General features: G+C 47.2%; 8 protein-coding genes across 8 annotated transcripts; 4 read left to right on the forward strand and 4 right to left on the reverse strand.

Moving 5' to 3' along the window:
• Positions 1-63: 63 nt before the first annotated feature.
• CNBE2530 (hypothetical protein) lies at positions 64-2,836 on the reverse strand (the record flags this gene model as incomplete). Its single annotated transcript, XM_770446.1, has 5 exons — positions 64-1,082; positions 1,125-2,179; positions 2,228-2,491; positions 2,555-2,670; positions 2,723-2,836. 5 exons carry the CDS (start codon positions 2,834-2,836, stop codon positions 64-66), a joined length of 2,568 nt encoding a protein of 855 aa, XP_775539.1.
• Positions 2,837-3,159: 323 nt separating this feature from the next.
• Positions 3,160-4,261, forward strand: CNBE2540 (hypothetical protein; the record flags this gene model as incomplete). Its single annotated transcript, XM_770447.1, has 5 exons — positions 3,160-3,186; positions 3,231-3,263; positions 3,325-3,364; positions 3,417-3,473; positions 3,522-4,261. The coding sequence occupies 5 exons, from the start codon at positions 3,160-3,162 to the stop codon at positions 4,259-4,261; spliced, it is 897 nt and encodes a 298-aa protein (XP_775540.1).
• A 670-nt stretch (positions 4,262-4,931) lies between these two features.
• CNBE2550 (hypothetical protein) lies at positions 4,932-5,414 on the forward strand (the record flags this gene model as incomplete). The annotated part of the gene is made up of 2 exons (XM_770448.1): positions 4,932-5,202; positions 5,359-5,414. 2 exons carry the CDS (start codon positions 4,932-4,934, stop codon positions 5,412-5,414), a joined length of 327 nt encoding a protein of 108 aa, XP_775541.1.
• Positions 5,415-6,314: 900 nt separating this feature from the next.
• On the reverse strand, positions 6,315-7,243 carry CNBE2560 (hypothetical protein; the record flags this gene model as incomplete). Its single annotated transcript, XM_770449.1, has 4 exons — positions 6,315-6,532; positions 6,586-6,782; positions 6,839-6,936; positions 7,169-7,243. 4 exons carry the CDS (start codon positions 7,241-7,243, stop codon positions 6,315-6,317), a joined length of 588 nt encoding a protein of 195 aa, XP_775542.1.
• Positions 7,244-8,376: 1,133 nt separating this feature from the next.
• CNBE2570 (hypothetical protein) lies at positions 8,377-10,079 on the reverse strand (the record flags this gene model as incomplete). The annotated part of the gene is made up of 9 exons (XM_770450.1): positions 8,377-8,457; positions 8,522-8,598; positions 8,651-8,739; positions 8,796-8,966; positions 9,019-9,130; positions 9,198-9,306; positions 9,360-9,431; positions 9,484-9,638; positions 9,689-10,079. 9 exons carry the CDS (start codon positions 10,077-10,079, stop codon positions 8,377-8,379), a joined length of 1,257 nt encoding a protein of 418 aa, XP_775543.1.
• Positions 10,080-10,384: 305 nt separating this feature from the next.
• Positions 10,385-11,528, forward strand: CNBE2580 (hypothetical protein; the record flags this gene model as incomplete). Its single annotated transcript, XM_770451.1, has 8 exons — positions 10,385-10,421; positions 10,495-10,521; positions 10,576-10,629; positions 10,698-10,780; positions 10,842-10,896; positions 10,960-10,999; positions 11,045-11,199; positions 11,257-11,528. The coding sequence occupies 8 exons, from the start codon at positions 10,385-10,387 to the stop codon at positions 11,526-11,528; spliced, it is 723 nt and encodes a 240-aa protein (XP_775544.1).
• A 608-nt stretch (positions 11,529-12,136) lies between these two features.
• Positions 12,137-13,506, forward strand: CNBE2590 (hypothetical protein; the record flags this gene model as incomplete). Its single annotated transcript, XM_770452.1, has 7 exons — positions 12,137-12,291; positions 12,353-12,413; positions 12,475-12,610; positions 12,668-12,811; positions 12,867-13,167; positions 13,227-13,386; positions 13,435-13,506. The coding sequence occupies 7 exons, from the start codon at positions 12,137-12,139 to the stop codon at positions 13,504-13,506; spliced, it is 1,029 nt and encodes a 342-aa protein (XP_775545.1).
• An 84-nt stretch (positions 13,507-13,590) lies between these two features.
• On the reverse strand, positions 13,591-15,167 carry CNBE2600 (hypothetical protein; the record flags this gene model as incomplete). The annotated part of the gene is made up of 2 exons (XM_770453.1): positions 13,591-14,357; positions 14,408-15,167. The coding sequence occupies 2 exons, from the start codon at positions 15,165-15,167 to the stop codon at positions 13,591-13,593; spliced, it is 1,527 nt and encodes a 508-aa protein (XP_775546.1).
• Between the last annotated feature and the right edge of the window lie 269 nt (positions 15,168-15,436).

The following is a 15,436-nucleotide window of genomic DNA, read 5'->3' on the forward strand; positions in this document are numbered from 1 at the left end:
TAATACGATATCTGTAATTATCTTTTGATAGCGTCCTAACATGTTTTATAATAGCAACACCCTTCAAGGCTTCTTAGCTCGTTTGGCAATCTCTTGTCTTTTTTCCCTTGCCCATTCCAGCATCTGCAGCACGCATGCCTCGTCAAGACCTCCCTCCCTCAAAGTCATATCAAGTTTGAAACCACCGAACTTGGGTACGTGTTGGTTTGATGTCGGGTCTTCGGCCCTGTGTTTTCTCTTTCTCCGGAGGATTTCGTTTCCCCCCTCGAGTACGGGCGGTGTCTGTGCTTCGTCCATTTCCTTTTCCATCCTCAAGACGTCCATTCTAGCCAGTCTTTCATTTTCAAGCCTCCTTTGGACACGATTACCATCGACATCATCGTTTTCTTCTTTGATGCTTATTTCGGTTTTTTTCATTGTTCGTCCTCGCACACCCCCTTCTGTTCGTTTCTCCCCCAACTTCACCTGAATTCCTTCTTTCTTTTCGCCTGTTTGCTGTTCTTCTTCTTCCTTCTTTCCTTCTATCTCCCTGTCATCTTTTAACTCTTCTTCTTCCTCCATTTCCTCCACTTCCTCCTCTTCCTCTTCCTCCTCTTCCACTTCCTCTTCTTCCTCCTCTTCCTCTTCTTCCTCCTCTTCCTCTTCTTCCTCCTCTTCCTCCTCTATTTCTTCCTCTTCCTCTTCTTCCTCTATTTTTTCCTCTTCCTCCTCTATTTCTTTCTCTTTCTCTTCTTCCTCTATTTTTCCCTCTTCCTCCTCTTTTTCCTCCTCTTCCTCTTCATCCTCCTCTATTTTTTCTTCCTCTTCCTCGTCTTCCTCTTCCTCCTCCTGCTCTTCTTCTTCATCTTCTTCTTCCTCTATTCCTGTCTCTTCTTTCTCTTCTTTCTCTTCTTTCTCTTCTTTCTCTTCCACCATCGTTTTTTCCTCGCCCCCCAGCGCATTCCCTCCTTTTCCCCTCCCGTTCTCTTCCTTTTCATCCCCGTCTTTACACGTCCTTCGATCGGCACTAATTCCATTCAAGACATTAGAGTTTGATGGGGTTTTAATAGGTCTCGTCGCCTCTCTTGTCCTAAGCATGGCATCTTGTTGTGTCATATTAGTCCGTTCAGCGTCTCCCTTAGTACTGCGTTTGGTCGTGAGACTGCTGGAAGTCTGTGCGAAATTCTCTTCATCACCCGAAGAGTCTTGTATCTCAATCACTTGTGGAGATGGCTCTGAACTTGAGAGGATTATTTTTCTTTTTAAACCATTCTTTACCATAGGCTCTTCGTCACTGTCCTCATCTTCGTCCCAGACAACTATCCTACTTTGTCCCTTCGAATTCAGAGACTCCCGTGGGCGCTTCCATTTGTCTCGAGCGTTGGAGATGGTGGCATTTCCGGAGGGTGATAATTCAGGGACAGGACGATCACTCCGACTTAGCTCTGCACCTGATTTCCTTGGCGTCGCCATGGTAGGCGAAGGTGGGGATAGCCATGACAATTGAGACAGTTGAGAGGGACTAGGGGAGCTTTGCTCCAGCTCCTTATTTCCATCCTCTCTTATTGCCTTGCTTTTCCTGCTGCGTTTTCTTCGCTCTTCTCTCTCATATGGTGAGAGCAGTTCTTCGTCAGTGTTGCCAGGAGACATATTGGTCGCCGGACTGGACGGGAAGTTGAGGGGATCGGTGATTTTCTCCTTCGAAAATTGACACTTTGTAGGTGAAGCATGAAGGAGAGATGACGATGAAATGTGATGGGATTGGGAGGAGCCTGGAGGTGACCTTCTATTAGAAAGATGGGGGGATCTGGAATTACGACTGATACCTTCAATCGGTTGGGACTCTGGCGGGTACCCATGGTCAGAAGGTTCCCGTACCGTCTTGCCTTGAGAATGCTGTAACGACTTGATGGTCTCGGCATTATTTGACGGGTAATTCCGATATTGAGCGTGTGTGTTTAAAACAGTATCTTGATTTCTTTCCAGCCATGCCAAGGCGGATTGTGCATCCCATTCCCCCACTCGCGACGCCTTAGCTTCCTCTATGGAGACAATGTCACCAAGTGCAACAGTTGTTCTGTAATAATGGGCTACATCTTTGTTCCCTCTGGGCCTTGCAGCTGAGATTGACATGTCTGGGATGTTGCCTTGGCTTAGGATATTTTGCGATGAACGGTTTTGTGAAGATTCAGAATTGGACCTAAAAATATCAGTTCTCGCAGCTAAAGATACATTTGATGCAACCTACTCTCCGGACCACCACTTTTTTAGAACATCTCGAACCTTCCCATCATTATTACCTTCTCCTATCTTACAAGTGTCAAGCCAATATACTGGCTCATCGTGATTGCCACTAACGACATCCCATTTGGTTACAAAGAAGGTCACAATGGGGATTTTCGTGCCTGCCAAGGGTGAAGGTGGAGCGATGTGTATGTGGAATTCTTTTATTTGGAAGATTGAACGCAGTTGGGAGGTCAACGAATGCTTATATCCGGTATCGGGATCCGGCCTGCAAGTCGATGAGATTCCAGAAGAAACTCCCATTTCCAAAAAGGAAGGAAAAACCACGTACTGTTCAAATTTGTCGGTCTCTTCGGGGTCGAATACGACTTTTACACAATGCGTCCGATCACCAATAGATCCCTCTATCTGGGCTCTAGGGTTCCGATCATCCCTGTAGGTATAAAACTGAAGAAACATCACTCTTTCAGCTGGTGTTTTGGGCGGCGATGGGACTGACCTTGAGTAGTTGGCAGTAATGCTTGCATTTGACTGGAACTTTGAAATTAGCCCCGTAACGTATATCGTGGTCTATAAGGACCTTTGTGATCCAAGACCTGATATCGTCTGCCATTGTATCGACAAGGCTGTGCGGTACACTGGTGCAATCTTGGCGAAGTCTCTTCGTTCCAGCGCCAACTAGTATGTGCGGGATGTCCTTATTATTATTAGTCTCTTAGGTCGCGACGCGTTGCCCAGAAATGATGACCTGGAAGGTTGGAACCTACTTCTGAAGATCTGAGCTTATTCGGACAATCCCGCCTGTTCCTGACGTTAATTTGCTGACTCACCGAGCACTACCCGCCTCCGCGCGCAGAGCCCCCTCCTTTTTTACTTCCAGTTGTTTATTTATAATCTTGTTTCCTCGTACAACCCACTACACTGAACCCACCCAATATGACTCTAGCAACTGCATCCTTCAACGTGAGTATTCCAGAGTGCAGAAGCCGTGGCTGACTGTCGTCAAGACTGAATTCGCAGTCGACATGACATGTCAAAGCGTGAGGGACCGTTACAATGGCGGGATTAAATTTCAAACTGACCGTAGTTGGACGACAATAGTGCGTTAATGCAGTATCTGGTGCTCTAAGGGATGTTCCAGGTTAGTGCATGATCAACGGATATGAGACATGAGATGATTAAATACTTCTTAGGAATTGAGAGATATGACATTGATCTGGAAAATAAACGAGTTACAATCTCCGGGAAGAGTAGGTCCATTTATCGTTGCATATCCGTTTATTGACTCATAATCGCAGCACCCCCTTCACATCTGATTACGGCTCTTAAGTCCACTAATCGCCAAGTAATCGTTCGAGGCACTTCCTCGTCTGCCAATGCCAACTTCCCTATCCAAGCAGCCGTTGCCATCTTGGAGTCTCCTCTTCCTCTTCCCGCATCTTTAGCGTCTACATCGAACCCTGTTCTAGCCGGTCTTCCCGAAGGCTCACTCAAACCTCTTCCGGGCATGAATGAAGAGGAATACTCCCAGAAGGTCTTCGGGATCTGCCGATTTGTTCAAATTGCTCCGAAGACGGTACTTATGGATTTGACTGTCCGTCTCCCTCCTCCATCCCGGGTCGGGTTGGGTACAGCACAGGGTGCCCAAGATACAAGCTACAGCGTATACATCGCGTCGACTGGCAATCTTGTCAACCCTCCTGTCACCACTGGCAAGCCATATATATCTTTAGGCTCCATTACCCCCGACAAGGACGGTTATGGCGATATGTTCAAAGAGGTTGATGGCGAATTATGGGAGTGGATTGGTCGAGGATGCGTGGTGCAAGCCGCTAATGAAACGGCCCCCGCGGTTACACAGCTTGTGGCAAAGGAGGCTGCTCCGGGCTCCGAGCAGAATGAAGCGACAATAGGGAGACTATTTGCTGGTGTTGTCGCACGAAGTGCAGGAGCATGGGGTAACGACAAGACAGTCTGCGCCTGTAGCGGGAAGACCATGTGGGAAGAAGGACGAGAGATGGAGAGCAAGAGGTTTTAAATCTGGACCAATGCGTTAATCCCGTTATACAATATTGAAGCCGCTATATGAATCCATACGTACAATATTCTCCTTCCCGTCAAATGTCAATAATCCTTCCTACAGGTTTTGATACCTGCATCCAACATTGAGTGGATTTAGCTGAAAGTCCACCAGAGCAATGCGCACCATCCTACAGCCATGGCCACTGTAGTCTTTACCATTCCCATTTCAACCTTTCCCATTGTATCAGAGAGAAGAGTCTGAGGCTTGCTGGCCGGCATTGGCTCAATCACATATATCTGAGTTACGTCTTCTCGCTCAAACGGTTTACCGTTAATCACCGTGCGGAAGACCTCGTGGGTTTCGTAGGAAACCACGGATATGACCATTACAAGGCTTGATTGTTGACGGAATGAAATGCAGCACAGTACGAAGATATATATATAGCAGCATAGCAATTTATACTCTAGGCCGGAAACCGCCGGCGGGTTAGTTTTTGTGGCTTTTGCGCTCTGCCCGCCTTTTCAAGATCACGTGATCAACGCAACGACGCGACGAGATAAACAATAATTATATGATGAGCTTCATATCTTTCGTTATCCCCATTGGAATTACCTTTGCTATCCATTTCAAATCCACCATCTGATCACCCCAAACAGCTGGAAACGACAGTAGAACAGCCATAAATATGGCAGCTCCCCATCACCCCCTTCGAAGAATCTCGACGGGCTCTCTCTCCTCCTTGGCCCGTTCGACAGACAAAAACACATCTTCTCCTTCAGGCCTCGAGTTCCTGCAACCGGCAATGACAGACCTGGCCGATGAAGCGGCAACCCTGGCAGCTAATACGAGTCAGATGACGACGTTACATGACGCTCTAGGAACATTCAATGAAGCATTTGCAGCATATCTGTATGCACTGAAGATGAATGCCTTTTGCGTGGAATGGCCCGAGGCAAGTACTTTGTAGATATCATCTTGCGGGGGTTCTAAAGTGTTCTATTTGCAGGCGCCTAATGAGCTGAGTTTTTCAAGAGCAGAATCACTTCAAAGTATAACCACTGTTTGCTAAATTTGCTACGTTGACAATCCGCTAATCACATATTACAAAACAGAACCGGCGCCCCCTCCACCAAATCCATCAGTCTCGCTTGATCAGAGTAAGAGCTAGAAGAAAAGGCAGAGTAAAGAGATGGATAAATGGAGATACCAGGCGTTGGGAGGAAGTAATGTAATATTAGAACATCCTTCGTATCTGTCAAGTACAAGCTTTTTCATTTCGTTGTTTCTTTCTTTTTCTTCGTACTCTCTTTGTATCCTTATTTTCTTGTCGCAACCCTCATCCTTTAAGCTCCTACGGCATTATCAATTTGGCTGCACCAAGGCAAAGTCTTGGCCGTGCTAACACCTAGCTCACGCACAATCCACGAACATAACAACGGCCAAATCATCCCCATCAGATATCGTGTCATGCGTGCGGTAGCTCGTCGAAAGCGGCATACAGATCCCTATTTAACAAGATTAACCTGCGACAATAATGAGCGCACAGGAAATAGGATAGGGCGCCGATCCCACTTTAACTCTACGAATCGTACCTGATTTCATCTAGACTCTCGTTCGCATGTCACTCCCCGAGGATGGAGATCTTTAACTAGCTTATTTTCTTGCAGCGAGACCGGAATACCGGACGTGTCCAAATTTTGTCAAAAAATAGAAAATGCGAAATGCGATTTTGAAAACTGTGAAATGCGAGGTGGCGCAAGTGCAAAATGCACTTCTGTAAATGGGAAGTGCAACGGAAATGGTCCGAGCGGCAGCTGATCCTGATGCGCCACCGACCCTACTAATCAGTTCAATCCATCACTCATCAGTGATGGTCAGTGGAGGATACGAAGCGGTTGGTCATAAGAAGGACCCCTTCCGCGGTTCCGCTAAACATTTGTAAAGGGCATAAGCAGGGCGGAGGATTGGAATGAGTACTTAAGAAATGTTCATGACGTATCGATCTATCGTTGTTCTTTACTGATGTATCTTAGTTCTACAATATCATAACAAATATGGTTTGAAACTTCTATACTTCATCGTTCGCGGCTTCTAAGAACTTGTTGGATCCCGGGAGTGGGTCGAGGGTATAACCCCACGATGAAGGAGAAAGAGTTCTGTGGAACCTGGCTGGTAGTCCGAGACTCCCCGCATTCATGCCTGTGGCATCCATAAGGACATCCGCCTGTTCCTGAGTGATTGTTGGCGGGGGACTCAGCCACCCCAATAAGTCTTGATCTTCAGAGGCTAAATGAACTGTGAGATCAGAGAAGCTCAAGTTATGTGCTAATATGACTTACTAGAGGGGTCCTCCAGGGCTCGGGAGCTAGATTGGGCATCCGAATGGATGTCGGGCTTTTGATCTTCCTCCTGCGGATCATTGAGTCTTTGTCTCTTGTTTTTGGCCATCCTTCGACCCTGGTACTCAGTGTCGTCTCCGCCACCGTCGTCCTCATCATCGTTACTGCCGCCATCATCCTCCGAAGAATCATATTCACTATTATTCGACTGTTGCAAATGACGGAGTTAGTCTAGCTGCTCGTTTAGATAGACGAGCTACGGAGAAGTTGGACCACTGTCTTGTTGGTGCGCTCCGAGGTGCCGTCGGTCTGAGGGTGGAAAGCCGTCGACATCTTGAGTTTCACATTCTGCTGGTCCCATAATGTCGTCCAGAATCGCGAGGTAAACAGCGTGTCGCGATCGGAGGTAATGGAGATCGGAAGACCATGGCGAGAAACCCATTTGTCCCAAACCAGAATGGCCAGATCGCGAGCGTCGATGGTAGTAGAGCATGGGACCAGTTCGATAAACCCGGTGAGGCGGTCGGTGATAGTAAGTAGGTAGTCATACCCGCCCCGACTACGTGGTCTTTTTCGTTCAGACTCTATACCCTGCCACCACCTTATCCTTATTCCACCCAAAGTTGGAACCGGTGGAAGCTACCCTTGCAGGACGCATGTAATGGGCTGATAGCTCGACGTAAGCGGAATCGATGGCGACGACTTGCCGCGACCCGGAAGCTGGCAGGGGAGCAGACAAAGAAGCAGACAGGAGGGGAGGAGTAGATGAGGCAGCAGACCGGAGAGTAGATGAGGCAGCAGATCGGGGAGCAGACGAATCAGCAGAAGGAAGGTACAGCAGAGGAGCCGACTGAAAGAAGTTATAGGGGGAACAAATGTTCCCCCATCAGACAGTCTAATCAGTATGAGCTTCAAATGTAGATAGATCCGGCATATGGAGGCTAAAAGCTCACCGACCTCTTTGCTACGGCATCGCCCACACTGGCCACCAACTTTTCTAGGCATCCAGGAGGCCCCACAAGAGATGCACGACGACGTCTGGATCGTGCATGAAGCCCGACCAGGTCAAGTAAGACTACGCCAGTCACCTGCTGCACAAGAGGACTCACTTTAGGAAGGATTACGTCAAGCGGATTATCCATGTATCTTTTACACCAGATACAATAATCCTCGTCCAGCTGAGGGAAATAGTGATCGCAAAAGCCGCAGGTGAGCAATAGATGTGAGGGAACGATGTTCTTATAAAAAGCAACGAGGAAACAGGAAGAAGAAAGTTGATGGATGGTGACATATAGTGAACAACAAGGAGATGCGATGGGGTAATGGATGGGCTGATGTCTAGGCAAAACAGGGTACCCGTCCAGTCACGACCAGTCGATTCATGTAGACTTGAGTTGATGGGATCTGTATAGATATAGATGGTTAATGATGGTACGTAAGAAAACAACGAACTTGCACATTTTGAACATGGCGAAATTCTAAATTCAAGTTTTGCATTCCCATTCGGGGTTTTTTTTGGGTGCATTTTGCGCTCCGTTTCTCGCATCGCGTTTCGCTTTTTGCATTTTCACATTTTTACAAAATTGATCAACCGCCGCGGAGGCTAAAGATCAACGACGATTTCGGGAAGGAATGATCGGAATTTAGATTGTCATATAGTCATTATAAATGGGTTGGTGCAACGAAGATTGACTACCTATTGAAAACCTTGTGTCCTTGTGGAGATACGAAACGATATCATTAAGGGCTGATGCATTGAGCATGATGTTTTTATGATACTCCATCAAATGGCTAGCGTCGTTTCGCGTTGTCCAAGATTCTCCAAAAGTCAGCGACCACCTGTCTATCCGTATGTCTTTTGTTTCGGTCAATCTATGGTTACCAAAGGAAGTCAGCTACATAAGGCCGTCCAATCACTTATCGGCAAGCGACATACCTTCATCTCCGTAACATTCCAATCCTTGACGGTTGGATTCACTGGATCATTGCCCCATTGGAAATAGATACCTTTGACTAGATTGTGTGATTCTATCAGTTTTTATTCTACACTTTGAATTAAACGTACCGTGTTGAAAGAGAACTTTCGGATCATCCCATTTATAAGGCTTGAACTGCCATGTTTGTCCTGTGGTCACTACGCAAATTACCCGGTCCCTACAGCAGAGAGCTTGTTAATGCAAACTAAATCCATGGGGACAAAAAAGTCTTACCAAGCATCCTGGCCGAATTTCTGCAATGCGTCTGCACTGTCCACGATATAATACTTGCTGATCACATCACCATGAGGACCTGAACGTTTTCTGATCACAGGTATCATGTCTTCTGCTTTGACATTACCCTGAGATGCCTCCCTTTGTCTAACTGTTTCTGAAGATTCGAAACTGGAGGCGTATTCAGCGAGACTTTAATGAATATCATGAAGAGACAACTGACACTCCTTGTTCCAAGAACTTTTTAACATTCCACATGGTAATGAGACTGGTGGGTGAAGAAGAAATGACAATGATGGGGTTGGTAGAACGCGCCTTTTTAGCTCGGTTCAAATCTGCAAAAGTGGGTTATTGAGTATTACTACGCAAAGCTAAATGGCAAGTAGATGTATGTCAACCTACCAGACTGTGAAGCAGTGGCTGCAGTAGGCTGCTTTCCACCTTTTTCAAAGGAAGTTCGCAAGGCCTTGATCTTTTCGTGCATAATGTTTCTTTGAAAGGCTTCAAAGTTCTGATATTCGTTAGTTTAGGTCTTAAAAGGGTTGTAAGAGATAAGTGGCTCACGTTGGCTTTACCTCCAGCGGAGGATCGAAGGATGCTATTCCGGTCTCGAAGCTCAATCTCTTCCGATCTCAACTTACATGCTTGTCAGCGATCAGATGTTAGTAACTTTCAATGCAAGATTTACCTTTCTGCAAAACTCGCGGTCAATAACATCGACTTCATACTTTCGTTTCGCTTGCGCAGACGCCCTTGATGGGCCTGCCTCTACCGTCGATTCCAGTGCTGAAGGCAATGCTTCAGCGGTCGCCGACGCTGCGGAATCCCCTGCTGGCTGTTGCTCTGTACACCTCATTAATTAACTAACCTTATGCATGCGTAGGCCAACTTACTGGCACCTTCCTCTCCCTTCGCTACAATCCTCCCTTCCCCATCCCCCTTTCCCAACAAATAGTCAACCGCAGGTCTTCTATCAGTGATTGCGACGTAACCAACACCACCAGCCTGACCCTTTATCAAATAATCCCTGACTCCACTGTCTTTCTCAACCCACGCGAGGTAAAGCTGACCGATATTATAAAATTCTGAAGTAGAGCCGGGCTTTGAAGTGTACCGGGTTGGTGTGTCTTTGGGGAGATTGATGGGGTTTGCAATCGAAGTGAAGGACAGATAGGCCGCGAGAGCGAGAGTTGGTGCTGGTTCTGAAGCGGCCGTGAGAAGTTGAGGAGGATTTGAAGACTGTAAGGATGTCTTCAGGAGATCCAAGGGATCGTGTAACGCCATTTTGGACTGCTGGATGTGTTGAATGACGATGCTGGGGGTTGTATGTGAATATTGTCTTGAAGGGAGAATGTATACAAGTTCCAAGACAAGTCTGCCAAACAGCGAGCTGCGAGCAGAGCTTGCAATGATGAGTCTCGGGGGACTTTGTGCCTCCACCTAACTTGACAACCCAACGCGCTCCTTGCACCTGGCGCCCATCTATTCTCTCGAAATACGTAGTAGCACGTCTCTTGTGTAATACCCCTTCGCATGCCAGCAACTTCTCCAGAGCAACCATCAACCACTATAAGCGAAAGCATTGCAGCATGGACAACGAAGGCACAGAACTAGTGGAGGCTTATGGTGCGTTTGCACCCCTGCCCGTCAGCTCAGAGATGCTTGCAGTGCTGATGGCAAACGTTTCCGCTTCACCTAGACTACCTATTTAAGTTCATAGTGATAGGTAAGTCTCCCTTATCTAAATTGTAAATGTCTAAACTTACGCAGCAAATATCAGGAGAAGCAGGGACTGGCAAATCATGCCTCCTGTACCAGTGTATTCATGAACAATGTGCGTCTTTTTGACGCATTATGAGAAGCTAGATCGTGAAAGATGCAGCTGACTTGTAACTTTCGCAGTCAAAGAAAATTCATCTCATACTATAGGGGTAGAATTTTCCAGCAAGACTCTGAGAATAGGGGATAAAAATATAAAATTACAGGTAATGTCCGCTCGATGATGGGATTGACGTATGGGCCAGATATCTGACTTGTTGCCTTCAGCTTTGGGATACGGCTGGCCAAGAGAGATTCCGATCCGTCACTAGGTCATATTACCGTTCGTATTCTCAGTTCATGGATTTTTTCAAGATATCGAGACTTATCTAGTGTACTTCACCAGGCGGAGCAGCGGGAGCTATCCTGGTGTATGACATTACTTCGTGCGTTCCGAAGGCAAGCTGTCTCTTTTAGCTGATGAACTACAGGCGACAGTCTTTCGTTAACCTAAGTCGCTGGCTCACCGACTGTCGAGCCCTTGCATCCCCCCATTTAGTAGTGGTCTTGGTTGGCAACAAGTTAGATAAGGAGGAAGATCGAGAAGTCGAATATACCGAAGGCTCAAGATGGGCTCAAGAAAACGGTATGCTTTGTTCTTCAATCGGATGTTGACTCTGGCTAAGCGAGATCGTATTCGCAGGCCTCCTTTTCGTGGAAGTTTCCTCTCTTACCGGTAAGAATGTCTCAACGCCTTTTCTCCTCGCCGGCCGCACCATCCTTTCAGCTATAGATGCTGGAACATTGGATCCCGATTCAGCCGGTTCAGGAGTAAGCTATGGGGAACGGCAACTGCGAGCGGTCGGAAGTCAGTCAAGACTAAGTGCTGCCTTTGGCTCTTCAGTGAAGCGAAAGCGACGAAGAGATAGCGTAAGCATCAGGGATATGGTGGGGGGCCAAAGGTGTAGCTGTTAATATCCGATAGATACCGGGGGCTTCAGTAGTTATATCTTTTTTGTCGCCCGTCCATCCGCGGTCGTTCATATGTCGTTGTACAAATTGTGTATGTTTCTGCAATTACCCCAATTAATGCCGAAAAGTCCTTGTAGTTTAGCAGGCTTATGCATAAGAAAGAGCAGCACCGGAACGGAACAACTCAAACTGGGAGATCAAATTTCATGCATGCGTGAGTCGAGCATGGAGCTAAAGTGGAGAAATAGATGATGGCTTCCGAGTAAAACCGATGACATAAGAACCGGTTAGCCAGTTGACCGGACGGGTTTGTCCAAGATTCAAGAACATTTGCGCAAGTCAATCTTCAATCCAGTACGTGGTCTGCTGTCTATATATAAGACGATCGTCTCCAACATGCTACGAATTCAATCTCGCCAGAACAATAATCAAGTTCCTGTCCTATCTTAGCTCAAGCGCATCTCCAGTCAGACTCGGAATATTCAACAGAGGAAAGGAAGGAAGCAATTCAACAACGAAACAACTTAATACTCGCCGACACCCAGGCTTACTTTAGCATTCCATTGTAGCCAGTCGTCAATAGCCAATAGCCCCTCTTGAATCTTAGTCCTATGTCTTCTACAACATCCAAACCCTTTGGGGGAGGCGTCACTGGTGACAGAGTGGCCCCTCCTCCTCCCAAGGCCACAAGCGGTAAAGAGAAGGTACCTCTGAGTACGCATCTGATCGCGGGTGGTGTCGCTGGCTTAGCAGAATCACTTGCTTGGTGAGTATCGAATGATGCAAAACTGTGTAATTCCTTCTAAATGGCTGATCTTTTTGGATAGTCATCCTTTGGATACCATTAAGGTTCGAATGCAACTATCAAAATCCAGAAAAGCGAAGGGAGTAAGTCTTCCTCCCATTCCTCTCACTTCTGTCAATTTTAACCGAATCATCGTTGTTGCAGCTCAAACCATTAGGCTTCTTTGCCACAGGAAGACAAATTGCTGCTCGTGAGACACCTCTGGGCCTGTACAAGGGTCTTGGTGCTGTCGTTAGCGGAATTGTACCCAAGATGGCCATTCGTTTTGCTAGTTTCGAGAGTAAGTCGTGCAGTTAACACCTTAATCTAAGGGTTGTCGTATTAATGTAGGGTGCAGTGTACAAGGGATGGTTATCGAATCCTGATGGAAGCATCTCCTCGAAAGCCACATTTTTAGCTGGTCTCGGTGCCGGTGCGACAGAGGCGGTAGCTGTCGTGACACCCATGGAAGTAATTAAGATTCGCCTGCAAGCTCAGCAACGTAAGTCGCACGATGTAAAAAAGGGAAGCAAATCACTTATTGCCGATATTTACAGACTCATTGGCTGATCCCCTCGACATCCCTAGATATCGCAACGCCGCCCACGCTGCCTTTACCATTGTCCGAGAGGAAGGAATCGCTACCCTCTATCGGGGTGTTTCCCTCACCGCCCTCCGACAAGCGACAAATCAAGGTGTGAATTTCACAGCTTATCAGCAATTTAAGAAATGGGCCATGGACTTCCAACCGCAGCATAAGGAATCAGGCCAACTGCCAAGCTGGCAGACTATGATTTTAGGCTTGGTTAGTGGTGCCATGGGACCATTCTCCAACGCTCCAATTGATACTATTAAAACGTGAGTGTCATCTCAATTTTTATCATATGGGCCTATGGGACTTAATCTGCTATTACCAGTCGTATTCAGAAAGCTTCAAAAGTGGAAGGGGAAACCGCCCTATCCCGGATGGCCAAGGTCGCTTCGGAAATGTTTAGGAACGAAGGGGCCAAGGCGTTTTACAAGGGTATTACTCCTCGTGTCTTGCGTGTGGCTCCTGGCCAGGCTATTGTGTTCACTGTCAGTGCTTGATTGGAAACAAGAGTCCAATACTGACCTGTTGTATAGGTGTATGAGCGTGTGAAGAAGATGATTGATGTTGCAAAGGGAACTGCTTTAGGTGCCGAATACGACGAGTAGCATGTAAAAAGGACGGGGTTTTACGAGTAAAACGTATGCACTGTATGCATCAGATCTATTACAACAGAGATACAATCTTACAAATCAAGATTTTTGGCCTGCAACATCTCCCCATCTCCTGAGTTTCCCTTTCACTCTCCAGTCTTCACCGTCATCAATACTTCCTTCCGCGCCAATACCGCGTTTTCGAACTCTTGTATGGGTCATAATGGGATCCGCCCGTCCTGTGCCATCTTTTCCTAAACCTTCCCCCCGTTGCCAACCCTGTCGTCCCAGGAAATCTTCGGCGAACTTATTTTCCACGGGTGCAACTTCTACTGGGGCGTCGGTATGGCCCGTAAAACGAGCCTGACCACCGCGTGGAGGGGAGGGGCGATGTAGTCCTCGACGCATGGCCGAACGATCAATGTACCCTCTAGATGGCATATTTTGCGCTGAAGCTGATCCTTCCTCAGACCCGCCCCTATTCAGCAGACTCTCCCTCAGATTTGCCATTTCTATCTTCCTTTTGGCCTCTCTATTCCCTCGCCTCTGCTGAGAATTCATAGCAACGTCCCAAACCTTCTCTTCGTATCCTGCGGCGTCTTGTGTATTGTTTACAAAAGTCTCTCCTGTGTCCAGAGGCAATTCATTGCCTCCTTTAAGTTGACATGTATCGCATGGCCAAGAAGCATGAATATGTGCTTGAAATGTGGTAGAGCCAATGACGAAGAGCGAAAGATGAAAGAGGGGAAAAGGTTTCGATGAATGTTTCGGGATGGACAACCGTTTATGAGCTCGGATTCCTGTATCGTTATTACTAGCTTGATCGCTCGCATTCGAGGGAGAAACGAATGTCCCGTGGGTTGAGCCTGCAAGGGTATGTTAACCATGCCAAAAAGCGAGAGTACCAATGGCTCACCCAGATCAACAATCCACCACCCCTCTCTGCTCTTTTCGCCGTCCTCTTCGACCTCAACCTGCTGGTCTCCATTCTCTCCCCAAAAGATAAGGGCATGAGTCTTGCTTACTTCCATTTCCCTCAGCCTAACCCTTGCTGGTGCTCCCTTCTCGCATTTATCCCTACCTATCTGCACGCCCCCTTCTCTCGTATCGATGACAGCTATTTGACCAGCGCTAACCTTAGGAGATTTGGTGGAGACAACCACCAGACGAAGTAGAGTATAGTCTGGAGGTTCTGGAGGCATCCCACTCACGGAGGCCAAAGTATCAGGAGGAGGGGTGGTATTAGTGCTTCTATGGGAAGATATAGCTTCCGCCGCTGTCGAACCTTCCCTAAACTCTCCAGCACCATAATGCACACCCTCAAGAGTGCCATGTTCTCCATTTCTCTTTTCTTTTTTCTTAGCTGCCTTTTCTATCTCTGCAAGCTTTTCAGGCTCCATAAGCCCTCCCCAGCCTACATCATCTGGAATCTCGCCTTCCTCTATTATTTGCGGTCTTCCATCTAGGTTCGTTGTGGTAGGAGTCAACGGATCTTCGAGTGACTGTTGATGGTGGATATTTGAGCCAGAAGCCTGATGAAATTCGGAAGCAGTATGATAAGTCCACTGCCCAGTGGCTGAGTCATGAATGGCGTAGGTATTGGAAGGGGCGTGATAGAAAACTCCTGTGCTGGAGTCAAACACCCAAGTATCTTGAGGGGCGGCACCGGAGGTCATTCGTGGAAAACCGCTTGCTGCGAGATGCCCTTCAATTGTTCTGGTTGTAAAATGTCTGAATGGAAAGCAAGATATGAGTATAGGGCGGCCGAGAAATTCACAACGATGGACGATGTCTGATGTCCAACGGCAAACGCTTACTTGCTGCAATGAAAGTTACAGACGACGGATAAGCACAGAGGAAACCGTAAACGAACGCAGGAAAACATGAAGACACCTTCATCGAATAAACAATCTTCCACGTCACGGTAGCTCACTGCACTGTGGGA

The sequence above is a fragment of the Cryptococcus neoformans genome, chromosome 5, assembly GCF_000149385.1.
Source record: "Cryptococcus neoformans var. neoformans B-3501A chromosome 5, whole genome shotgun sequence".
Taxonomy (NCBI): domain Eukaryota; kingdom Fungi; phylum Basidiomycota; class Tremellomycetes; order Tremellales; family Cryptococcaceae; genus Cryptococcus; species Cryptococcus deneoformans.